Source organism: Equus quagga, chromosome 12 (assembly GCF_021613505.1).
Source record: "Equus quagga isolate Etosha38 chromosome 12, UCLA_HA_Equagga_1.0, whole genome shotgun sequence".
In the NCBI taxonomy this organism is placed as follows: domain Eukaryota; kingdom Metazoa; phylum Chordata; class Mammalia; order Perissodactyla; family Equidae; genus Equus; species Equus quagga.
The window spans coordinates 8,777,907-8,804,245 of NC_060278.1; the positions used below are offsets into that span (position 1 = coordinate 8,777,907).

Sequence of the window (26,339 nt, forward strand, 5' to 3'; positions counted from 1 at the left end):
AAGAGAAATGACATCTTTATTATACTAGGCAGTAAGTGAACCTCCTCTTTGCTCCTGAGGGAGACATTTCTATCCTTCATGGCTGTTAGTTACACAAACATACTTCACAAGATAGTAAGGAACAAAGAAAGGCAGTGCCTCTGCTTACAAGATCTACAGAAATGTGATGGATCCAAGCATAATTTTCCTTCCAACAAAATTTGCACCTCATTTCTAAATACCTTCTTGGCTTCTGGTAAAATTTCCCATTGGGCCTGGCCTGGTGGCATAGCGGTTAAGTTCGCACTCTGCTTTTGCAGCTGGGGTTTGTTGGTTTGGATCCCAGGCGCGGACCTATGCACAACTTAGCAAGCCATGCTGTGGTAGGCCTCCCACATATAAAATAGAGGAAGATGGGCACAGTTGTTAGCTCAGGGCCAGTCTTCCTCAGCAAAAAGAGGAGGATTGGTGGCGGATGTTAGCTCAGGTCTAATCTTCCTCAAAAAAAAAAAAAAATTTCCCATGATTATGCTCTTCACTGGTCACTCTGATTAATCTGTCCAACAGAGCTGGGACCAGAGCCAGTCTGTTTGTCTTACTGTGAACAGGGTAGCAGGATGAGGCCAAACTGCCTTGTCCTCAGCTGTGCTCCCTGCTGAACAAATGCCGTATACCTTTGGGGTCTGCCTTAGAGAACCACATGGCTTTCTCTTTAAGTTTCTGTACTGACTTTGTACTTGACCCAAGGCATTGGTCTAAGTACTGCAGAGTGTTAGGGAACGCACAGATTTGGCCCTGGCCCGCAAGCAGGAAGTCTAGGGCTATTTTGTCCTTCATAACAATCCTGGCCAGTGAGTTGAGACTAACCTGAATAGCTCCAGGGCTGAGGTGATGTCACTGATCACCTCAAAGTCAGGAAGAAATTTCAAACTTTTGAAATTGGATGATTCTCATTTTCGGGATAATTACCTCAGACTGTGCATAATTAACAAGTCAGTCATCCTTCTAGGAGGGCCCTCCTACCCCCATAATCAAGAATATCCTTACTTTGGAGCTGTCACAGTTGTCTGCGGACTACACGATGGTGTAGCATGTTTAAGCATGGTGGTTGCTTGCTTAAAAACTTGAAAACCTTCTAAGGTACAAATCACTATATTGTCTGAAGAGAGGTAAGTTAGTGCCTATGAGGAACGTATTATTTACAGTTGTTGTGCCTTTCTCCCCCAAATGAGACCTACTTAAGTCAGGGAGCACAGGCTGGTGGTTTCTCCCATGTTGCCTCCTGGACAGCTGGTAGGCCTTAGGGCTCCCAGTTCAGTACAAATAATTGAGCCTAGTCCTTGTTTTGGAGAGATTACCTGAAGGCAATCAGTCTAGTCTGTCCTATTTATTATCTGTGCCACCAGCCAGGTGGCATTCATCTGTCTCTTGGAATGACTGAAGGATAGCTACAGGAATGGCGAGGGACGAGGCGAGGGAGGGCAGCCTGGGAAAGACACCGGAGGTATTGACGAGTGTTTTGTGCGAGAGAGAGGTGCCGCTGCTGAGACAGTCCTCTGCTGCTCCCTGAAGCCTTCGCAGTGAGGTTAGGGTGTGGTCAGAGCCCTCCGGCAGAGTCTGGCAGACCCCGCAGGCAGCTCAGTTTAAGGTGCTTGCACGGTGTGGGAGAGCTGCACAGGGCATTTTCCATTGTGAGGAATGCTCCAGGGCTGGTTCTGATGGACACAGATGACTTCGTCCCTCCTTGTTACCTTCTCGGGTCTCCAGTGTTTCTTCTACAGGCACCAGGGTGGTGGTTCTCCTTCCACTGCCACAAAATCAGCGTGTCCCCTTCCAGCAGCTGATTTTTCTCTTTTTCGCAGTCGTCCCTGACTCTCTCCCAAACCTTTTGTCTGAAAGGGTCAGGTGTAAGAGAGGCAAGGGCATTTTTATTAAACTTACAAAGACTTTATTATGTCTCCCACTTTGGCATACATGGTCCACTGTAAGGGAACTTGGTGAGCAATATACTTACTTACCAAGTGGTCAGTATCTGTATTATCTAAGACCACAGAAATCCAACAGGAAAATTCAAGTGGCTGAACTAGAATTAAGTTGGAATTCCCAGGGCCTGCTTTTGGCTGGGCTGCCACCCAGAGGGTGGACCAGTCAGGCCAACCCAGAGGTCCCATTGGGGGAAAGAAAGGAGCATCGTACTCAGGAATGGTCAGGGCAGAACGCAGGTGGCCAAGAGGAGATGATCTCTTCCCCGGGGACAGCTGCATTCCGCAACCAGACTGCTTTACTGATGTGTGTGAACCAGGAAGAGGAAAAGTATTAGAGTCAGAAACCAGGAAAGTATTATAGTCAGGAACCTTTTCTGGTTGATAAAAAAATTTTTGTTTAATTATGGTAAAATACATACAATTTCCCATCCTAAGCATTTTTCAGCATACAGTTCAGTAGTGTTAAGTGCATTTGCCGTATTCTGCAGCCAATCTTCGGAACTCTCTTCATATTGCAAAACTGAAACTCTGACCCCCTGGAACAGCACTCCCCGTTGCCCTCTCCCTCCAGCCCCTAGCAACCACTGTCCTACCTTCTGTCTCTGTGAATATGACTACTCTAGATACCTCATATTAAGTGGAATCATATAATATTTGTCCTTTTGTGACTGGCTTCACTCTGCATGATAGTCTCAAGCTTCCTCCATGTCATAGCCTGTATCTGAATTTCCTTCCTTTTTAAGGCTGAATAATATTCCAGTGTATGTATATACTGCACATTGTTTATCCATTCTTCCATCGGTGGATTCTTGGATTACCTCCACCTTTTAGCTCTTGTGAATAATACCGCTATGAACATGAATGTACAGATATCTCTTGGAGACCCTGGTTTCAATTCTTTTGGGTATATACCCAGCAGTGGAATTGCTGGATCAAGTGGTAATTCAATTTTTAATTTTTTGAGGAACCACTGTACTGTTTTCCACAGCAGCTGTACCATTTCACATTCCCCACTGCAATGCACAGGTGTTCCAATTTCTCCATATCCTTGTCAACACTTATTTTCTGCTTTTAAAAATTTTAAATAGTAGCCATTCCTAATGGATGTGATATCTAACTGTGGTTTTGATTTACATTTCTCTATTGGTTAGTGATATTGAGCATCTTTTCATGTACTTATTGGCCGTTTGTATATTTTCTTTGGAGAAATGTCTAATCAAGTCCTTTGTCCATTTTTGAATCTGGTTGTTTTTTGTTTTTGAGTTTTTTGCGTTGATTTTTGGGGAGGCTGTTCCAGCACTCAGCAATACAAGATGCCTGTGATAGGGAGTCTGGAAGGCCATCACATACTTTAATTGTTAGTGACTTTTGGGATAAAAACATATTGTCAGACTGCAGATGATTTGGAAAATGAAAAAACATGATACAGATTAGTGTCAAGGGCAACAATGGTATGGCGAGAGTCAGTTGATTGGACTGGAATAGCAATACCGTAACCTGAAAAAGTGTCATCAGCGGTGAGGCCTCACTGATAGTCTGAAGACGGGCTCAAAGGTCTGATGTAGCCAATTTGCCAGTAGTGGGTAATGTGGCCCCTCTCACCCTGAGACACAAGGGTCTTTTACTGGGAGTCACAAGTCTGAGATGGAGTGGTTGCCTCTGCCTCAGGAACATAGAGTCCTTTACGTTGTGTCTGTTCTCTGCTGGTGCACGTGTTGACACATCTGGCATGATTTTGGATCAGGCAGCACTGAGGGCAGTGTGGGCTGGATCAGTAACTTGATTCCAGGTGATCTCATCAGACAGTGGGCCCTTACCATGGACATCTATATTAGTGACCCAGATGGTCTGATCAGCAACTGCAATTAGTTTCCACACTTTATGGCCAAGTTTTAGTATGTTAGTCTGTAGTTTTCCAAGTGGCATATTGAACAGCTAGACCATTGGTAACAGCCGCAGAGTCAGTGAAAATAAAACAAGGTGTATCAAGGGGAATTTGACTGTATCTATGAGAACGTCCTTGAGTTCTGCCCATGGAGCAAAGCAGCCACACCCATTTTCAGTTCTGTCTAGCTGGCACTGAGGTTGAACACCACAGCAGCCCACTGGGCACCGTAGGGTTTCAACTTAATCACTGGTGAGTCAGGCGCAGAAATTCAGGGGATCCTCTGTGAATCAAGGGCCCCAGTGAGTCAGCAGCGTTGGTTTAGGTGGCAGAATGGAGGATAAAATTTCCCCAGAGAGATAGCTGCCACTTTTTCATGTAAGGCTGAGATGCTATAGGGGCTAGGCTGGCTGCATTCTTTAATATACCGTGTCCACGTGATAAGAGAGGCTTGTTAGGTCCTTCCTACCTTGTTTGTCTTTGAGTTTGAGTTGATCCATCCCCAAATGGGAAACTTTTCAAAAGAAATAAATCTGGTGGCTGTGTTAGGGAGGCATTGAATCCATACCCAAGGGGCATCTCCAGTGGAGGCTGCTCCTCTCGCCGCAGGCTCCAGTCAGTAAAATCATCTGTGAACGGAGACTTGTGCTCAAAGGAATCATAAGGATTGTGGGGCGCTAAAGCTCCCAGTGCTTTTCTACACATGGCTCTTCACAGTTGGCACAACCCCCTCTGGCACTGAGGAGCATTCACAGTGCAGGCATGTAAAAGATCAGTACCGAGTATACATTCAATGGTGAAAGCCACAAATAGTAATACGTTGAATTGGTCCAAAGAGCCCCACCCAAAAGGACAGGTTAGCTTGTCTTCCCCACTGTGAACCCTACCCAAACCTCCGTAACTGAAACAGGCACCCTCTGCCTCCCCAGAACAGGTGTGAAGGTGATGTGGGCTCCTGGATCTAACAGCCGTAAAATTTTGATTCCCTCCCCTCCCCAGAGTGATCTAGCACACCCTAGGTATGTTTAGTCTTCTTCCATTTCCCTTGGGGACTTGGGGAACTAAACTCTACCCCTAATCACCTTTCCCTTTAAAGCAGCTGAGGTTGGGATGTAGGGGGAGGTGGGGAGAGTGCAGCAGCTCTGCCCCAAACAAGGTGCATTTACTTTCAGTTTTGAGCGGTGCTGTAGCTGCATGCTGGTCAACCAAATAAATCGGTGGTGTTTTTGGTACAAAGCCCTGTATTCTGAGGCAAGGTCATCATTACTGATATCATCTGTTTCTGTTTGGGAACACCTTGGATACAGCAACTACAGCCACATTGCTTTCTTACAGGGGCCATGTGTTTGTACCCTTTGGCTAACTTGGGCTTGATCTGCACAGTGGCATCATTGTTTTTAGGAGTCCACATAATGCAGGCTATTTGCTGCTCCATTGTCAAGATAACAGCTCTTAAAACCTTGCTTGATTTCAGCATAAGGACTAGGAGTTTGCTGAGGCTGGCAGGACTAACAGCAAGAATTGATGTAGATTCTTTGGACGAGTTTCTCATTCTGCACTGAATCACCTTCATCATCATTTTAAACCCAATTCAATACAGTAAGAGCTGGAAGACTAGTCAGTGCCCATGGGAGTTTGTCTCAGGGGAATTCACCCAAGAGGACCAGAGCTCGATTATAGCAAACAGCATCCACTACCAAAAGATGCTGAGGCCTTTTAGTCATCTTGAATGGATTGACTATTGACAAGATGGACTGCGGGAGGGGCTGAGCAGTAAGAGCCAGCTCTTGCCACTCTTCTTTAACAAGCATTATGTGCCCTGCCCCCACATCTCCCAAGCACACCAGCCAAGGTTCTAAAGATTCTCCTGATTCTGCCCACAGTGGTTGCATTTTCCTCTTTTCATGCTCAGTGTAGACACATTTCTCTGTAATGTCTGAAAGGGGATAGAACCTTATGTGCTCCCAACTCCCTCTGCCAGACAAATCTTAGTACTAGTTGTTCACCGGGCTGACCTGCTGAGGCTGACTGTCAGCTTGGTGGAAGTTGACAGTAACCAGAGCATCATTCAGGCTGCTATCTTTGAACCTGCTTCCTGATACTCAACCTGAAACTACCTCCTCAATTCAGCCTCATTATTGGGCAGTAAAGTGGAGGACCATTCATTGGCTGGTTGACCAAACAATTTGACCAGCATGTTCACTCATAAAATTCCCGTGGACTTCTCTCAGTTCCTGTTAACTGGCTTTTCATTCCATTTCTAGAAAGCTTTATCTCTGTTAGCATTCCATCCTCATTGCCAAAACTGTCAAAAATTGTGAAGGGCTTAAGATTTTACTCTTCATGCAAGCTAACAAGTTAGCTTGCCACAATTTCATGGATACTATTAGAAGCTATGAGATTCTTGGGTCAGTCAAAGGATGTCATTACTCATGGCAATAGCAGTAGCTAGAGTGTCAGCATTTGTGCCAGATAACCAGCCCCAGTGTCCATAGGATACTGCAGAGAGCCGAGTGATGCCTGCACGCAGAGTTCGGTGCATTACAGCATAGGAACTCTCGGTTTACTGGACCAGATATTTTATAATGGGCAGTAAGCCTTCCTGACCTTTCCTCTGGGGGATGACGTTATCTTTATTTTACTGGACAGTAAACAAACCTGCATTTTGCTCTCCCAGGAGGAGCTCTATCTTCTAAGGTTGTTTACTGTATAAATGTCCAGCACAAAGGGAGTCAGTACCTTTTCTTGCAAGATGTGTAAATGTGCTAGACACCCAAGGAGAGTTGTTTCCCTGTACCTTGTTTTGGAGTTGGGAGAGCATTTTTTTTGTGTGTGTATGAGGAAGATTGGTCCTGAGCTAACATCTGTTGCCAATCTTCCTCTTTTTGCTTGAGGAAGGTTGTCCCTGAGCTAACATCTGTGCCACTCTTCTTCTATTTTATGTGGGATGCTGCCACAGCGTGGGTTGACAAGCGGTGCTAGGTCCGTGCCCAGGATCGGAACCTGTGAACCCTGAGCCGCCGAAGCGAAGTGTGCAAACTTAACCATTACACCACTGGGCTGGCCCCCATGGGACAGCATTTTTGATTACAGGTTCTTTCCCAAACAGTTTTTTAAATTCTGGTGAAATAGAATCTTAAACAAGCATTAACATTAAACTTGTTGTTTTCTGACAATATCTTTTCTTCCCCCCTCTGCTTCAGTTCAATTCACAGCCTTGCCTCTTCTCACTTAGACTACCGTAATTGCCTCCTAGCTGGTCTCACTGCAGTAGTCTTGTTCTGTCTGTCCTCAACACCTCTGCCAGAGGCATCTTAAAATGCAGATCTGATTATGTCGCTCAAATTTGTTATTGGGTCCCCATTACTATTAGGACAAAGTCTAAATTGTTGAACAGTTGTATAATCATTTCTCATGTCTGTCTACTACCCAGTTATTTTAAATGTTGGCAACTGAACTACAAAAAATTTATTTTAAACCATAAAGGTGAGTACTAGGGAGGCTGCGTGCTGCCAGTTTGTAACCTCTGCTCTTATTTATCGTCTTTTCTCTTACATCTTTGTCTGCAACATGCAGTTCTTTCTGCCTTGAATAATTTCCACATTTGCCTCTTATACTTCTGTTCATCCTGAAAAACCTACTTACTCTATAGCCTTTAAGCGAACCTTTCTCAACCTAGATAGGTATCTTGCTCAGAACACCTTTAGAGTAATTTCAGGTCAAGTTTTCATGTGTGGCTACAGCCCTTGTGTCATTGTGTTGTAACTACTGATTATTTTTTCCTTGTTTGCATGCCCACTAAATCAAGTGTAAGCTACTCAGAGCAGGACCCCCCTCCTTTTCCGTACACACCAAGTCTTTGGAAAGAAAATTGCTCTCCTGAGAATTGTTTTGGAATCAAATCCATTAAATTAGTTGGTGCTTTTAATCACTTTTCGATGTTCCCTGTTGTGAGCCTCGAGGATATTAATTTGCTTAATTTTGAAGGGAAAGATATAATATTCACTGGAAATAGACATGTGATTCAGTCTTATGGTCCAACCTATATAGTATGGTCTAAGATATGTGGACATTATATATCTTATTTACTATGCCTAATAATATTTTCTTGCTTTGTTTAAATTTAAAATATAGACTGTGGACATTCATAAAGAGAAAGTGGCTCGAAGAGAGATTGGTATTTTGACAACAAACAAGAATACATCAAGAACTCACAAAATAATAGCACCCGCAAATATGGAGCGCCCTGTAAGGTATATTCGGAAACCTATTGACTATACAGTGCTGGATGATGTGGGCCATGGCGTCAAGGTAAACACTTTTACATTGCGTTAACTTGAAACAGTTTATCCAGTAAATGTTTTGGATAGGAAATATGGTGATAAAGATAATTTTCTTAAAGAATTAATAGAGTCTCTTAGCTAGTAACTACCATTCCAATTTTCAAAGAACATTTATTTAATATTAGTTATGTATAATACTAAGCTTGAGGCAGAATTTTACCTCTGGAATAAGTTGTATTCGAGAAGGTAATAAAAGTTGAAATGACTATTCATTAATTAAGCCTTTTGAATCCTAGACTAATATTATAAATTTGTGTTGTGAATACCATGTCTTGCTTTCACTACTGAATGTTTAAAAATAAAAACATCTGTGTTCTCTAGAATTGGTTTAGAAAGTAATTATAAATACTTTAAACCTTTTATTCCTAAATATGTGTATATATTAATGCATCTGTGTGGATGTGAATGTAATTCCAGCAATCTATGAAAAGTAAAAATTGTATATAATTTTGTTCCATGCGCCACCCCCCACTCCCCCACCCCCTACCCCAACAGCCTTTTAGGAAAGAGGTTGTTGCCCATGTTCATTTCTTAGAATGGCAGAACTAGCTACTCTTGAAGGATACCTGTAGCCTGTCTACTTTTTGGGTATTCATGGGTCATTTTGCAAGCATCTGGAATGACCTGGATTCTTTAGCCATCTCTGCTCAGGATAAACTATTCCTCTGAAATTTGGTGGTCCCTTTCCTAGAGGACCATTATTTGATTTTGTTCCTTGTCTTTAAAATATTTATAATAGTTATTTAGGAGTCAGCTAGAATCTTGAAACTTTTCTTAGCTGGTTGATCTGACTCGTGCTATTGCTGGATCTGTTGCATTCTGAATTATCTGGGGTTCCTCATCCAGAGAGGAGTATAGCTGATGACACTGACTTTTGTTTTATTCTTCTCTGGGATTATTGGAATCTCCCCGTCACTGTCATGATGGAAATTATAGGTAAAGTTGGAACACTTTGCAAATGTAGAGGAGGAGACTACTGGTTTGTTTCTTGTATTTTTACCCAAGGATATGGCTAGGGCTGTATAAGAGCTTAAATTCAATTTTAATTTAAGATATTTTAGACTAGATTGATCTACAGGATTTGAATTTTGAGAGTCTGGAAGAACTTCTTTTGTATTATTGCCTGCCTTGGGATTAAAAATTTTATATATATACACACATATACATATGCACGTGCACACACACACTTAATGTTAGTCACTTCCGCTTTTGCCTAATATTGATTTTTATTCCTACTGAAGCAATACACACTCATAAAAAAAATTCTGTCATCATTTTAGAAGTGACTATCTTCTATTATCCCTAATAATTGTATTTAACAGTTCAATACATAGCACTTAGCAGAGTATAACATGAAACCAAATTTGACAAGGAAATTTTGTATGAGAAAATTCAACTGTTTCATCATATACGTATAAATGGCAAGTGTAAACACAGCATAATGTATACTGAAAGTATACAGATGTGAATTTTGGCAATCTCCTTTTTGTAATATAGATATTTTAGACACAGTTTTGTTTTTTAACTTTTTATTGTGGTAAAAGATGCATAACATAAAATTTACCATTTAACCATTTTAAGTGTATAGTTCTGTGGCAGTTACATTCATATTGTGTGGGCTATTTTTTAATACAACATTTTTGACTGGGGGTAGGAAAGTGGGTATATCGTAGAAAGTGTTATGTGGCCTATTTGTCCATTTTTTGTTTCTGTGATATACAAATGCAACATATAGTTGTTTTTTTCTCCAGTAGTCTCATTGCTACTTTATTTATCCATTTTTCTGACTTTCTAAAAGATCATTGCAGCCTTACTTATTTCTAAAGAATTGTAGAGCTGTGTGAAGGTTAGCAATTTGGTTAGTAGTTAATGAACAATGCCAGGGCCAAAATTATCAGGAGGAAAAGTTTAAATTTGTTTTAAAATCAGTATTTTAAGTATAAGGAGAGGCTGTCCTTACAGATCGAGAATTATTTTCTTATCTTTCGCCTACTTTTCTATTTAGAAATTTGTTTTCTTACTGATTTGTAAGAGTTCTTTTTTCTGTTAAGGAAATCAGCTCCTTATATATTGGCAAATATTTCTTCCTACTGTTTGGCTTTTGACTTTGATGTTTTGGTATTTTAAAAAATATATACAGAATTTTAAAAAATTGTATCCAAATATATTAATATTTCTTCTTATTCCAAGTTTTTTGTTAAGGTTTCCACACTCAAAGATTAATATTCCATCATATTTTCTTCTTTTGTGATGTAAATTTTAGTGTTTGGGTATTCCTATTTGTATTATCTCATTTAAATAATATTTATTATTAATGTATTTTATGCTATGAAATAAATGGTACACATAAGTTTAGTAGGAATTAAAAATATGGAAAAATATCTTAAAGTAAGTCCTGTTTGACTTTTGGAAATAATGTAAGAGATGGATAAGAGAATCCTATCTTAGAGAAACTACCAGAATCTATGCATAAAGGAGAAGGAAAAGGCCCTACCTAATAAGGGAGCACAGATTTCAGAATAAGCTAGAGTAGAGAAGGCTTGAATACTTAGCAGAGACATTTAGATTTATTTTTATAATGATTAACAACTGTATAGCATGGTTCATAATTTACGAAGGACTTTCCATATATGTGTGTGTTTGTTTTTAAGCCTCAAAAAGACTATGGGGCTGGGGCAGCCTGGTGGCATGGTGGTTAAGTTCACGTGCTCTGCTTTGGCGGCCCAGGGTTCTCAGGTTTGGATCCTAGGCATGGACCTACCCACTGCTCGTCAAGCCATGCTGAAACAGCATCCCACATACAAAGTAGAGGAAGATTGGCATAGATATTGGTTCAGCGACAATCTTCCTCAAGCAAAAAGAGGAAGATTGGCAACAGATGTTAGCTCAGGGCCAATCTTCCTCACTGAAAAAAAAAAAAGGAGAGAGAGAGAGACCATGGAATCTAGGAGTTGTTACGTTTTATTAATGGAGACACTAAAGCTTTCTAATATGTACCTAGGAGTGATATTTTTTAAAAATTTGAATTTTATTAAACAGAAGAATAAGCTAATGAATCATATGAAAGGAAGGATTGGCTGGCTTTAGAGGCTTTTAGTACCTGTGGTATGCAAAGCTTATGAGTTAGTTAGGGCCAGAAGATAGGAAGGAATCGAAGAGAATTCTATTGTTTTTGTCAACCATAAAAATAAAATGACCAGTTATCTTACCAGCAAAACAAATTTATTCAGGAATAGCCAAAGGATTGTAATTTCAGATGAGCATGCTATGGCAGACCATAAGCAAATCCGACAAACGAGAGAGGAACATTATTTTATAGAGAAAAAGGAGGAAATTGGGAGGGGTCATTTTGAACAAAAGTCCATTGGAGAGAGGCAGGAGTTCAGGGTAGTGATGTTTTTTCATTGGGTGAGTTGCTGGGGGAGTCACTTTCTGTTTGGGATACAACTCCTGTAATTAAGGACAGTATCCTGTTGATGACTTCGTTTAGGGTCCATAATTGACTGTCTTTCTGTTGAGGACTTCTTTCTCTTGGGGTCTGTAACTGACACTGTCTTTCTTGTAATTGACTTCAAGTGGTACTGCATGGGAGCTCCCCCTTCTGGCCTTCGGACTCCATTTTAAATGAAGTTTCCCTTTATTAATTTTCACATTTTCAACCTGAGATTCCAGGGAAATGGTAAAATGGCTTACCCATAAATGTAAATGTTAAGGAAATGCAGTGAAATCTTAAGGAAATAAAAAGTCTAGTTTTGCATGTATTTTGGGGACATTTAAGTGGAAAAATTTTGTAGATTGCCAGCTATAATATTTTGAGCTGTAAGATATAGAGATTATTTCCTTCTAATACTCCCCAACCCATATGTATATATAAACACACTCTTAATAGAGGAGGCTGAGCTCCATACAAGGTTGAAGTTTACACCATTGCATAGTCGCAGAGTTCAGCTAGAATTTTCATTCCCAATCAAATTCTCCTTTCGTTCTTTCATTTGGGACCAGTTTATACTTGAATGTGAACTTCTTTTTTGCTTTTTGTTCACTTAAAGCATCAAATGAGGGAAGATAGGTGGTCATATTTAGAATATTTCTCAGTTACTTTAGAATAGTATTTAGTGCATTGTAATGCTGTCACATTAGTATATCTCCTCTTCAAGGATAATATTATTATTCAAGTTTAATTTCTAAATCCAGATATGAAATGTAGCAGCTAAATGGGATTCCAGAATTGTTTTCAGATAAAAATGAGCAATATCATTCTAAAGAAGCAAAGAATACCAAAATTCTGGCACAGTTTCTAGAAATGAGACTATATCTAAGACCAAGTACATTCCTCCTTTGGATAATTTCCTTGGTGTTGCCTTAATGGTCACTTGAAAAATGATAGATACATATTTAGAATGGCAGATGTTATAGAAAGAACTGGAAACCCAAAAAATCTATAAAAAGTTATATTTTACGATCTAAAGATAGTTTTTCTGAAGCGGCCTAGCACATGTAGTGATGCTTTAGGACTGTGTGCATTATTTCATGTTATTCATATATACATATGTTCATATTATTTCATAGAAGTAACCTTTACGATCAAAGCAGCTGTTGTTCAGTTTTGAATCTTGGCTAAACTGGGTCCAGAAGAAAACTTAGAACGAGAGCAACCTGGAACTTCCCACTAATGTTGGCCGTCTCAGATTTGGATTCATAAGTTATAAATGAGAGAGTTTCCAGACCTTGTTTGTTTATTCCTTAGTTAGAATCTGGCTAAGCTATTACCGTGCATCGTGATGTTGTTTTTAAACACTGAGGTACTAGGCCCTTTTGTGAATTGGGAGGCAACCTGTGATTTTGAATTTTAACATTTGCAATTTGTCACCTTTATGATACTCTACTACCATTCAAATAATAAATATTCGTACTTGGGCATTCATTATCCAGTAAGTCTTAGGTCTTGTATGCTGATGTATTAAAGTAGCCTTACATTTAATGGGTTACGGTATTTGTGTTTAAATCAAAGTTAGTTTTTTTAATCATCCGTGATTCAGTTGGATTAGTTCCTTAGGATAAAGTACTGACCTAAGAACTTATTGGACCTGCATGAGATTGGTGTAATTAAGTGGTGGTTTCCTTTTGAACATATTCTTTTGAAGAAGATATGGTACACGTGAATATTTCCTTACTGCTTATGGATATCTTTTTCTTACAAAATATTTGAAATATGGCTGGGTAAAAGCTTATTAACATGAATTGCATAACTGTAAATGTAAACCTGTCCTACCAGATATAACTTATTTAGAATTAATTTCTACTTTTTCCCCCCTTTTTTTGCCAACGTAAAGTGGCTAAAAGCCAAGGTAAGAGATATTACTTATCACTTGATCCACAGTATACCCTCTATATTGATAGAGGCTGCAGAGCCACTAAAATTTGAGAACTCTTCCTATGTCTGTCTGCTTTTTCCCCATAGGATTTATGTAGATTAAATATACTCAAACTCAGTTCAAATCAGCAATGTTTAGCTTGAATGTGTTAATATATCAAAGATATATTGACATCTGCATTTATATAGGAACATTAATTTTGCTAACATTTATTGCTTTGCTCATTTTTTGATAGTTGCCTTGCTTTTATTGACTTACAATTAGGAGGTTTCCCAGACATCATGTATGACTTTGTTACTAAATTGTTAGGATAAAGATGATTTTTCAGATTCATATTTCAGCAAATTGACACTGAGATCTGTAGTTTATATTCATGTACACATTTCAGAAATTTTGAGGAACCCAGTATTTGAATGTAGATAAGTTTGATCTTAGTGAACATGTTTGACAATAATATAAAATCCACTAATCTCACCTGTATTTGGCTATAAATTGGTATGAATAGCACAAAATAATAGGAAAAGCCAAGTGCAAGTGGTTTCTTGACTTTTGAAAATGTGGTGAGTACCAAAGTCTATTATTTAAACTGTCTGGGAATCCTTACTTCACATTCTGATATTAAAAAAAAATAATACATGGTGTCAAAACACCAAGAGAACAATTTGATATAAAAATAAAGGCTTTTCTTTCCACATTTCAGCATGGAAATAACCAGCCTGCAAGAACTGGCACACTGTCGAGAACAAATCCTCCTACTCAGAAGCCGCCGAGTCCTCCCATGTCAGGCCGGGGAACGCTGGGGTAAGAATTCAACTACATTTTACAAGAAAATTCGTACGCTAAAGGGAAAGGTGTTTCTGGGACTTAAGTAAATATATGGATCCTTACTAAGGGCCCCTCTCCATGTGACGCTACTTTTTATAGATTGATTTTGGTTCTTATTTCCATAAACAGAATCCAAAATGAATCTGCCTGTTTTATAATATTCTCTATAGAAGTCTGTACTGACCTAGGAAGGTTCTTTTGTGTATGTGTAAATGAGCATTATTTATTTTTTATCTTCTAATTCGTTTTTTTTTTTAAATATAAGTCTTAAGTTTATTTCATAATAAATCCTCTTATGGTGACTTCACCTGTATTTACAGTATTTGTATTATGGAACTTTGAGTAAGCGGTCTGTTTTGTGTAGTTCAGCTTGGCAGCCTGCAGCTCTGCCGTTTCCCCTATTACTTGGTGCCTGAGACTCAGGGACTCTTTACCTGAGGTGTTTCTGACTGTGCTTCCGCTGGTGATCTTAGGGCCCTTGACACTTGCATAGCTTTGTGGGAAGGCCAGTAGGAGAAGAAGAAAAGATAGCACTTGGTGGCTCTTCCTTCTCAATTGTCCATGCAATAAAAATATTGAATAATTGGTAAGACATTTCTGAAAGATTGTTCACCTTGACATAGGAAATAATATATTAGATTCCTTCTTTTTTGGTGGAGGGGTGGGGAATCATTATTTTATAGTAACAGTTAACTTTTGTAGAGAATCTTAGTTTCCATTTTCATTCTGTAAACAAACCTCTTGTCCCTGGAAAAAACATATGAAATTATTAAATAGAAAAGTTAAAATCATTTATTGAGAAATTAATGGTGTTGCATTTAGGATCAGAATGTACTTGTCCGTATCTTTCCATATTGAGGTAGGAATAAATTGCAGAGGAGATATTTACCTTCCATAGTGTGTAAGGACAGTGGCTTGTGGGTGACTAAGCTGCGAATCATGTATATTTCAAAGTTTGATATTGAGCATTTAAAAAATTATAGCCATTATTTTTAGAAATAAGGTCAGAAAGAAAAGGTCAGGGGCTGGCCCTGTGGCCGAGTGGTTAAGTTCACGCGCTCCGCTGCAGGCGGCCCAGTGTTTCGTTGGTTCGAATCCTGGGCGCGGACATGGCACTGCTTATCAAACCACGCTGAGGCAGTGTCCCACATGCCACAACTAGTAGGACCCACAACTAAGAATATACAACTATGTACTGGGGGGCTTTGGGGAGAAAAAGGAAAAAAAAAATTTTAAAAAAAAGAAAGAAAAGGTAACATTTTAGTTTTTGTGTTAAAGTAACATAATTCATATACCCCAATTAAGAATTTCTTTTTCAACTTTGTTATTAAAAATTTTTTTAAAAAGGGCCCAGCTTGGGTGGCCTAGTTGTGAAGTTCAGCGTGCTCTGGTTTGGTGGCCTGGGTTCAGTTCCTGGGCATGGACCTACACCTCTCTGTTAGTGGCCATGCTGTGCTGGCAGCCCACATACTAAAAAATAGAGGAAGATTGGCACGGATGTTAGCTCAGGGTGAATGTTCCTCCCCACCTCAAAAAAAATTAACTGGTGTTATACTTGGTTACAATGGGACAATCACAGATTTGGGAGAAAATACCATTTATTCTTTCTTATTCGTTATTCCTTTTTCTATTACAATTCTTTAGACGGAACACTCCTTACAAAACCCTGGAACCTGTTAAACCCCCAACAGTTCCTAATGACTACATGACAAGTCCTGCTAGGCTCGGAAGTCAGCATAGTCCAGGCAGGACAGCTTCTTTAAATCAGAGACCGAGGACACACAGGTAAACCTTCAGGTTGAGCCTTTGAACAGCTGAGAGTGGGGGTTATTGACTGATGGCAAACTTCTTTAAAGTTACTAAGTAAAGGTAAGGTACTCCTCTAATGTTAATAGAATGTAAAAGTTGAGGGTAATAATATTATATATGTTCCTGTAAATTTGTGTCATAGCTTCTGTTTTTTAGATTTTTAAATATCTGTTTATACTATTAGCAGATTGATACTATGTCCTCCTTTTGACAGAGGTTCAGATGTATATTTGGGTCAAGGCTAAAGAATATTTTTTAAAATAGTCTTAAAAAAGATCACGGCAACCACTTTTAAATATTTTGGATAATAGGTTAAATATCAGAAATTATGCAATGTGATTTAAACTTTAAGAGGTTGGAGGAAAGAAGAATTAGCTTAAATCCAAGGAAGAATTTCTTAAGAGGGTTGATATACTAAAATATGTTATTGTATAGATTGTTAAAAAAAAAGTTTTAGGAATCAACTACCTAGTGGATTTTTACAAACTTGATTATGGAATGTAGCATCAGAAAACTATATGCTTTATTAAATATACAACTTGAGAAGATTAATACAAATTGAACACACTCATGTAACCATCACCCAGATCACAAAGTGGAACATTACCAGCAACCCAGAAGTCTCCCCTCAGGCCCTTTCCCAATTATTGCTTCTAAAAATAGCCCCAAAAGTAGCCACTCCATTTTTGGCCACTTTTTAAAAGCTGGACGAATTCATTATATAGCTTAATTTATTTTTTCTTCAATTTTACCTCTCACTTAATAACTTGGGCAAGGAACCTTTCTTTACCTTGACTTTTAGGTTGATGTGTTGGAGATACAACTTAGCAAAATCGTTTTTGGGGATTCAATTAAAGAGAGTACATCAAGTTCTTAGGTGCTGTGTAATTAATATCTGTGGTATTGCTACTGTTAGTAAATAAATTGATATGGCATATCTGCAATTACTGTATCAGGTCAAGTTCATTGAGGACCAAAATTGTTCTTTTGTTTGTTTGTTATTGAATTATTATATCAAAGCATGGTTTTTCTCTATAGTGGAAGTAGTAATAGTTTAATCATATTCAGCAGCCAGTTATTAAGAGTCACTTCATTAGATACTAGGGATATACCAATAAGATATAGTTCTCTTTTTCAGAAGCTCATTCTGTTAGAAAAGGGATCAACAAACTTTTCTATAAAGGGCCAGATTGTCAATATTTTAGGATTTGTGGGCCATCTGGTCTCTGTTGCAGTTACTCAGCTCTGTCATTGTAGCATGAAGGCAGCCATGGACACAAGTGAATGAGCATGGCTGTCTTCCAATAAAACTTTATATATGGCACCAAAACTTAAATTTCGTGTAATATTAAGGTGTCACAAAATAATATTCCTCTTTAGATTTCTTCTCAACTATTTAAAAATGTAAAAAACGTTCTTAGCTTACAGGTTGTAAAAATTGACCATGGGCCAGATTTGGCCCACGGCCTGTGATTTGCCAACCTCCATGATAGAAAAAAGGCCCTTAGGTCAATAATTGTAGTGCAAAATATTCAAAGATAAGTGCGAAAATATTCAAAGGTCTCTGATGCGATGGTGGCACAAAGCAGAGTATTGATCATTTGGCTTGAGGGAGTAGGGAGGCCTTCACATCAAAGCTATTTTTATTATATGAACAGCTTTCTTTTTTCTTTTCTTCCATTAACATGTGATAATACAATTATAGAATGATCATATTGGAGAAAAAAATAAAAATTTTACCTGGGCAGTGCAACTCTTTGCCCTGTTGAGTTTCTGGTCCTATTGAGCCAATGATTTTGATTTTAAAACATAAAACGGAACCTAAGGCTACATGTGCACACACACACATTTCCATACATGCACATGTGCACACACACATTACTGAAAACAACTGGGTAGTGCAAGGCCATATACCTAAAGGGACAGTAAATCTATAGGAATTAGAATAGTAGGGAATTGGTTAGAGTTTAACAGTATCGATTATTCTAGAATGCCCCACGCTGAAACTTCACTACTGTCTTTTTTTGTCATTTTGCTCATTTTCCAGAAAATTTCTGTTTTATCGCCCTTCTTTGAGTTGTGTGGAAGTTTTCATACTAATTCCAGATTAAAACTGATTAACCTTTTTATTAATTTCCATAGCAGCTCTTTTGTGGCATCCGTCACAGTATTTTTTAATGTTTTCCCATTCTCAACTATGAGCTCCATGGCAACATGGTTTATGTCTGCTTTGTTCACTGCTATTCATAATAGGTACTAAGTAAACCCTTGTTGACTCATTGTATTATAAGATTTTATTGGTCATCCATTTCTGAATAGGATGATCTGTTCTGATAGTTCTCAGTACTATGTTATGATTACATTGGTTTCCGATAGATTGATAAGTAGAGTAAAACTCAAGACAAGTTTTAGGGTTAAAATTTGTATTGAACAGTTTAAAAATTTGTTTTATATGTGTATATATACACACATACCATAAAAGGAGTGTTTATTGGCTTTGACTTGATTATTACAATTTTTTTATAAATCTCTAGAATTTCTTTTTTCACAATTTTTTCATGGCAGTGGAAGCAGTGGAGGAAGTGGAAGTCGAGAAAACAGTGGAAGCAGCAGTATTGGCATTCCCATTGCCGTGCCTACACCCTCGCCACCCACTATTGGACCAGGCATGTCATTTAGTAATATGTTATAATATGTGATTGTATTTATGAGCTTTATTATAGAAGTGGGAAATAATTTAGTTATATTAGATAAAATATTAAATTTATGTGATTGTTGCTAGAATAAACGCTAACAACAAATTTAAAACCATTTTTAGATTGGTTTTCACAGTCTTCAGGGTTTTACCAGCTGTTTCTCCTTTTACATAAAGCATACTGAATAACTTTACTAAATAATTTTTTGGCTGTTTTGCTTTAGAAATACTTGCTTTGGGCACTAGTCAAAATGATATTTATTATTTCAAGAGCAAACCAATTTATTGTTGATACCCCAATCAAAGGATCAGTGTATATAATATGAATTACATATCAGTGAGTTTTGATGCTGCCTTATAAGCTAGTATCTCAACTCTGGCGTTTGCTTGTTCTGTGACTTTACTACACTTATGTGTGATATTCAATACATATTTCAGTAAAATGCCATAAATATAAAATGGGATTAAAATAGGAAAAATTTTTTACTTTTTAGATTATATAAAAATTTAAGAAATCACTATAGAGCATTAAATTAGTCCTTTGATTTTTGGTAAATAAAATGAAGACTTTATAGTGTTAAAAATATACATTTTTCAAAGTAAGTATGATAAAACTGTTAGGAAAAAATCTTTAGCTTCTCAAGGATATTGTTAAAAAAGGAGAAAAAGCTACTTATAAAAACAGGCATATTTTATAGTTAATGCAGGGTTGAACTCAATAGCCTTTTTACCTAGTAAAATTCATACTCATTTGAACATGCTTTACATATGGGTATCTCTCTCTTTTTTTTTCTTCTTTCCAAAACATTGTACTTTCTTACTGTTTCAGAATGTTTAGTTCTCTTTCTTGCACTCTGACCTGAATTATAAACTATTTTATTAGAAAGCATTTCTGTCCCTCCTCCTTCTGGAGCTCCACCAGCACCACCTCTTCCACCACTTCACCCAGTGAACACTGTGATAGGTGAGACTGCATACCCGTTGGAGTGATGTAACTTACTTTGCATAATTCATAATAAACTCCTCAGACTGCTGGCTTTCATAGTATTAGGTTATAGGCAGTAATACAGAGATTAAAGTAGTAAATCTAATTTACACTAATTTCCTCTGGTTGAAAGGCCTCTGAAGTTACACAGAAAACAAATGTAAAGTAACTTTCTCTGTAATGTGAAATGTTTCTATGCTTAGTTTATAAGTAATTTAATGTGGTTTGTGTTTGTTATTTGTTTAGATTTTTCTAGGAAAATTATAGCAGTGATTGTTCAAGAAACTTTTTTAAATTAGTAATGTAATTTTTTTTAAGTTAAACTTGATTTGGAACTCCCTGGTATATATAGCAGTCAAAGGATTGGGGTGAATGTGGGGGACAGGAGTAAGAAAAATGGAAAAGAAAAAGATGCGTGGTGTGGGGTGCCCTGAGGCTTTCCTGTGCATCGCAGTTTGAAAAACTCTGATATAGCCCAGTACTTATGGCATCTGAGGATGTCATGAAACATTTTTTCCAATAAGATGCATTTAAATTGTTTCCAACTTGGGGGTGACTGGATTGAGCATATAAGAAATTCCAAATATAGACTCAGTGAAAACGGTTCATCCTAGAAATACACAATAGCAACAATCTGGGTAAAAGTGGATAATGAGATGTTTCAAATGATGAGAACTGAGTTTCATTTTAGGTGCAATAAAGCTGTCTTGCAACATCTTTTCAAAACATTGGCACTTGTAGTCAAAGGAAAAGGGCAAAAGGAGGTGATTTTAAAATTTCTAATAGTAGAAATTGTTGGCAGAAAGTCCATGTGAAAAAAAATGTCCTCAACCTAATTAATAACCAGGAAAATGAAAATTAAAACCACAGTGAGATACTATTTTCTATCCACCAGATAGGTAAAAATGTAGAAGTGCGCTAGTACCGAATGCTGATGAGGATACGCGGTAACAGGAAAGTACATTGCTGGTTGGAGTTTCTTAGTTGATACACTCACTTTGGAAAGTAATTTGTTGTTACCTCGTCAAGTTGAACAGGTTTCTACCTTAGATTTAACAGCTTCATTTCTAGATATTTACCCTAGAGTACTGGTTCTCAAAATATGGTTATGGGACCCCTACGTGTTGCCAAGGTCCCTTCATGGATTTTTTGAGGTCAGAGCTCTATTTATCATAATACTAAGACTTATTTGTCTTTTTCATTCTCATTCTGGCACAGTATACAGTGTATACAGTGGAATTTTCCAGAGGCTACGTGACATATGATAAAATCATTGCTTTGACAGCTAATGGAATGTGTATTTGTGTCCTCATGTGTTTTAAAGATATATCAGTTTTAATTTTTAATATGGTAATTACCTATTGCTATATAGCTACCACCTCAACAAAAGCCTTTTGAGGTTCTCTCATTTTGAAGATTGGACCCTCAGACCTTAAAGTTCAAAAACCACTGCCCTAGAGCAGTGGCTTTCCGAGTGTGATCCCCAGACTGACAGCATCATCATCATGGGGGTACTAGGTAGAAATGTAAGGTCCCATTCCAGACCTGCTCAGTCAGAAACTGAGGACTGGAGCCCAGCAATCTGTACTATCACAAGCCCTCAAGGTGAACTTCTGATCAGCACTGAAGTTTGAGAACCACTGTTCTACAGAAATTCGGGAACCGTATTTAGGAATGTTCATAGTAGTAGTATTACTATCAAAGGAAAAGAGCAAGCCAACAGAATACAACCATCCATTGTAAAAGTTTATAAATTTGCAAAATCTCTCTGTGTATTGTTTAAGGTTATACATATCTGTGATAAAAAAATTCTATGTAGTAAAGCAAGAGAATGTTTAATTACATACCTTTTGGGGTTTGGAATCCAGAAGGGGCAAACAGGAAGCTTCAGTGATACTGGTAATATTCTATTTCTTGGAGCTGGGTATTCATCCTATCTTATTTTTCTTTAAATTTATATATATATGTATATAAAATTACATTAGTATATATAAAACCATATGTATATGTATTATTTGTATGACATAATTATGTATATATATCAGTCATATACCCTTTGATATTATGACTTATTTCATAATAAAATATTAAAGTAAATTCTAAAATAGGCATAGTTTGAAACTGCTAAATAGTTGGGTTTTGATTTTAAAATCCCCAAAATAAAACTTGGATTTCATACACTTTTTATACGTCAGAGAAATATGAAAATCATTTTACAGAGATTTCTGTTAAAAATAGTTAAATGCTTACTTCTTAGCTCTCTTGAAAACTTAGCTGTCCACAATTACTCATTCATGAAGGCTTTGGAATAGACTTTAAAAAAAAATGTGTTTCTATTTAGAAAATGAATGTGTGGATGATTCAGATAATTATTAGTGACTGCCTATGGCTTGGGAGCTCCAAAATGGTAAATATTAGCACTTCTTTCAGTGAACAAGCTCTGCTGTATGGTTTCATCTAATAACTTGTATGACCTCTAGGAGAAGTTAAATTGGACGATTGAATGAAAATAAACTATGATGCTGTCTTTTTGCCTCCTCAGTCATGGTTAGATGTTTGGCTGGGGCAAAGAGGGTGATATTAATCCTAAAGTTACCTTTGGAAAGTGTAGTTAACTTTAGAGGCTTTGAACTGTATTAACCTTTTAAATATTAAACTTTGGAAATGTTGGTAAAGATGATATTGAATAAAATTTTAAGTGTTATTAATATTTTAGTCAGATATGCATGATGATGATTAAAAAAAAGGATTGCTGTGGGTGTAGGGTGGAAAAAAAGCCCTCCATGTAGGGAGAAAGCTAATGGATTTTCTACATAAAGCTGCCTTAAAATGTCCATATTTTACACAGTCTCAAATTTTTTCTAGTTTTGTCAGGTACAGAAATTTAAGTGATAGAGAAAAGTATGTTACTCTTAAAAGTTTGGAGATGAACAACAAATCTGATGTTTTGAAACTGGAAATTGTACTTCTAAAAATTATTCTACTATAATATGTATTAATAATAACTGCTAATATAATATTCAAATAAATGTAGTATATGTGGAAAATATGCATAACTTTACATTTTATAATTTAACTTGGGTTTGGCTACATAGCTTCTTACACTGTGCTTCTGAAGATTTGACACTGGGAAGGAAGAAGTTTGTACACCAGATATTAATACATTCACATCTAGAAACTGACACTTTCCTCCTCAGACTATCTTTTGGTACTTATTTTGTTGGAGAGACAGTTTACATATAAAAGCTATATATTCTAAAATTATACAGAAAAAACTTATGCGTAATATTTGCAAAATACTGTTTGGGATTATGCTAAGTTAAAGGCTTAAGCATATTATTGATTTACTTTTGCAGCTTTCCACATAGTATCTGTTTTCCCTTCTGTGTAGCTTCAGAGATAGGGCTGTTTGTGTTTTTTCTTTATTTTGCGCTGTGGGCTTTAAAAAGTAATAAATTCTTCTTACTGAGAGTCCCCCCCCTCTTTGTTCTGTCATCGGAGGTGACGTGCAATGCTCAAGTCCTTTGTTGGTTGCCTTTGACTAATGCTTTTCAGCAGCCCCGGGCTCAGCTCCTGGTTCCCAGTATGGCACAATGAGCAGGCAGATCTCTCGACACAACTCGACCACTTCCTCGACATCTTCTGGTGGATACAGACGGACTCCCTCTGTGACTGCTCAGTTTTCCGCTCAGCCTCATGTTAATGGAGGTCCACTTTATTCTCAAAATTCAAGTAAGCTTGTGCTTTGCAGGCGTACAGCAACAGTGGAGCTCCTTTTGAAGGAAATTATTTGGAACCATTATTCTTGCCAGTGATAGACAACAATTGAAACCATGCTATTTCGTGTTTATTTTTGCTTTAGGAAGTTTGTCCTTCAGTCATACCATTTTAAGAATAATTGCTTATCACTTTCTCTCAAAACATTCAAACTTACCGAGTATACTTGTCTATTAAAATTTCACTGGTGGTTTGAGATGATGTTTTCATTACTATAAATAGAACTGGAGAAGAAGAACACTGAAAGTAATTAAGCGGAATTTATTTTTATCAGCTTCTTTGAGACAGTTCAGTAGCAGTAAAATTAAAAACATTGTGAAAAGTTTTCTTTAAAACAATATGACAAAATTGCTGGCTATCACTTTTAAGCTTGTTAACCTGTACTGAATTGAGTTCCAAACCATTAAGAAACATTTGTGATGCTTGCTTATTCTGTCTCTAATAATTGTAACCGTGGGGAGGATTTTCTTTTGATTTCTTTCTGTTCACCTCAAATTGCACATCTCAACACTAACTGCAATCAGTGTTTAAAGGCTGAAAAGATTAGAAAATATTACAAGTTTGAATTGCTTAGGGTAGTCATTAATTTCACTTTCCTTATTAAAATGTTTAATCCAAGAAAAGAAAAAAGATATAAAGAAATCTGAAATGAGCCTCTTGTCCAGTGTTTATTATTGGCTTGAAGCAGTGATTGCTGGGCGTAGACTGACACACACCTTCCCATGTGGCTTTTGTAGCTACTTTCTAGAGCTGCATGGTTTATTAGTTTACCTAAAAAACACTGAATACTCATGTTTACGGAGGATGTTGGCTTGAAGTTTTTTTAAATTTATAATGCATGTTCTGAACATGTATTTTAAAGCAGAGCTGGGGGAAGTTCTCTTGTTTTTTGTTTAAATTTTAGAGTTAAAGATTAATTGTTATGGCAAAAAACCAGTTTAGAAGAAATGTCAAAATTCATAGGTAATCCCAAAATTTATACAACCCTTTTCTAGACTAAAATTTTCATCCAAGCTACCAGGAAACTTCACCAGTTAGAATTTTACCTCACATTTTCCCTGGTCTTCTTTTGGGAATGAAAGGTAGCTAGCGTCTGAATAGTCACAGATTATCTGATTTTTAGCCTCACTAGTTTTGTGAATTTTTAATTTTTTTTCACATTATGTTACTTTGTTAGACCCCATCTTTATGTTCATTATTTTTTGTTTCTTAGACATTTAGTTTACTCTGCAAATAGGGTTTTTCATAGCTCTTCATCTAATAGATGTTTATATAGCTTTATTCTAAGAGTACTGGGGGGGGGCGTTGCTTACTCTCAAACAAGACATAATTTCATTACTGAATGTCTATACCTTTTGGATATTGTACAGCAAATTTGGCCTCAGTGTTTAAATATATTATTCTGTGTTGTCAAATTATCCTTCGATCTGAGTCACTGTTGGTGTTGTGGTAGTAGTAGTATGTGAATGTTTTTAGTGTTTTGATGTGCATATTTCCCCCGTCTAAATGTGGTGGTGTAATGGTTAGTAACTTTACAGCGTAGCTTTCATTTTCATCACATACTAACCAGCATGGCTAGTGACTAAGGGTTGATTCTACAAAAACTTTTTTAGGTTTGTGGGGATTTTTTTTTAAGTCAAAAACTGTAACATTTAATTTATTTAGAGCCTTCCGTATACAGAGTATCAGATTGAGTGAGGACCAGTTTCATAGTGAATTGAACGTTATTTTTAGCCATACAATGAATATTAATACACATATATTGCTTTGTTAAGTTATTGCTTCTTTGAACACTGAAGCTCTTTCAAATTTTTATGCGTACCAACAAAATTTGTAGATTGGATTAGTTGAAACAGCCTTTTGATTAAATGATCCTTGACAACCAGTAAATTGTTTTTTTCTGTCAATTTAGTGTCACTTCTTGGTGACTACCAGTAAACTGAATTTTGGAATCTAGTCCTTATTGACTTTTTCTTTCTTTTTTTTCCTTTTTGGTGAGTAAGATTGGCCCTGAGCTAACATTCATTGCCAGTCTTCCTCTTTTTCATTGAGGAAGATTGTTCCTGAGCTCTAACATCTGTGCCAATCTTCTTTTATTTTGTCTGTGGGATGCCACCACAGCATGGCTTGATAAGCAGTGTATAGGTCCACGCACAGGATCCGAACCTGCGAACTCCAGGCCACAAAAGCGGAGCATGTGAACCTAACCACTACACCACTGGGCTGGCCCCTTGCTGACTTTTTCTAAGCAATCTTTGGGAATTACTGTCTTGTTAAAATGAGACAAAGTGATCAACATGAATGTTTACTTCTAGTTTGTTACAATTTTTAATACATTTGCTGCCCACATGAGCATTTGGTTATGAATTTCCTATAAATTATGTCCTCTCCAGAAAGAAGTTAGAATATGTTTCCCGCTACCCAAGGATTTGTTGGATATAGAAATTACTTTGATGCAAGTAATTGCGTATTTTAACCTATTGTTAGATCAGGTTTCGTTTTTTAGAACAGTGATAAAAGGAAGGTCATTTTTGAAATGTCTTATCCCATGAAACTCAGTGAACAGTTAACACGGTGTGTGGAGCACTCTTACTCCCCAGTAAATTTAGGAGTGATGTCTTTAAAAACAAAATTATCAACTTAAAAAATAATAATAACCTTGTTTTATAAACAAGAGTTTT

General features: G+C 37.3%; 1 protein-coding gene across 15 annotated transcripts in view; it reads left to right on the forward strand.

The window, feature by feature from the left end:
* ABI1 (abl interactor 1) overlaps positions 1-26,339 on the forward strand; it is a 115,845-nt gene that overhangs the window by 79,927 nt on the left and 9,579 nt on the right. For 2 of the 15 annotated variants that reach the window (XM_046678901.1, XM_046678906.1), the window contains exons 3-9: positions 7,984-8,160; positions 13,526-13,540; positions 14,268-14,368; positions 16,037-16,177; positions 18,767-18,867; positions 19,780-19,860; positions 23,437-23,613. In XM_046678901.1, coding sequence (XP_046534857.1) covers positions 7,984-8,160; positions 13,526-13,540; positions 14,268-14,368; positions 16,037-16,177; positions 18,767-18,867; positions 19,780-19,860; positions 23,437-23,613 — 793 coding nt within the window. The remainder of the gene's footprint in view (positions 1-7,983; positions 8,161-13,525; positions 13,541-14,267; positions 14,369-16,036; positions 16,178-18,766; positions 18,868-19,779; positions 19,861-23,436; positions 23,614-26,339) is intronic. The other 13 variants (XM_046678902.1, XM_046678907.1, XM_046678904.1 and 10 more) reach the window with 7 other exon arrangements.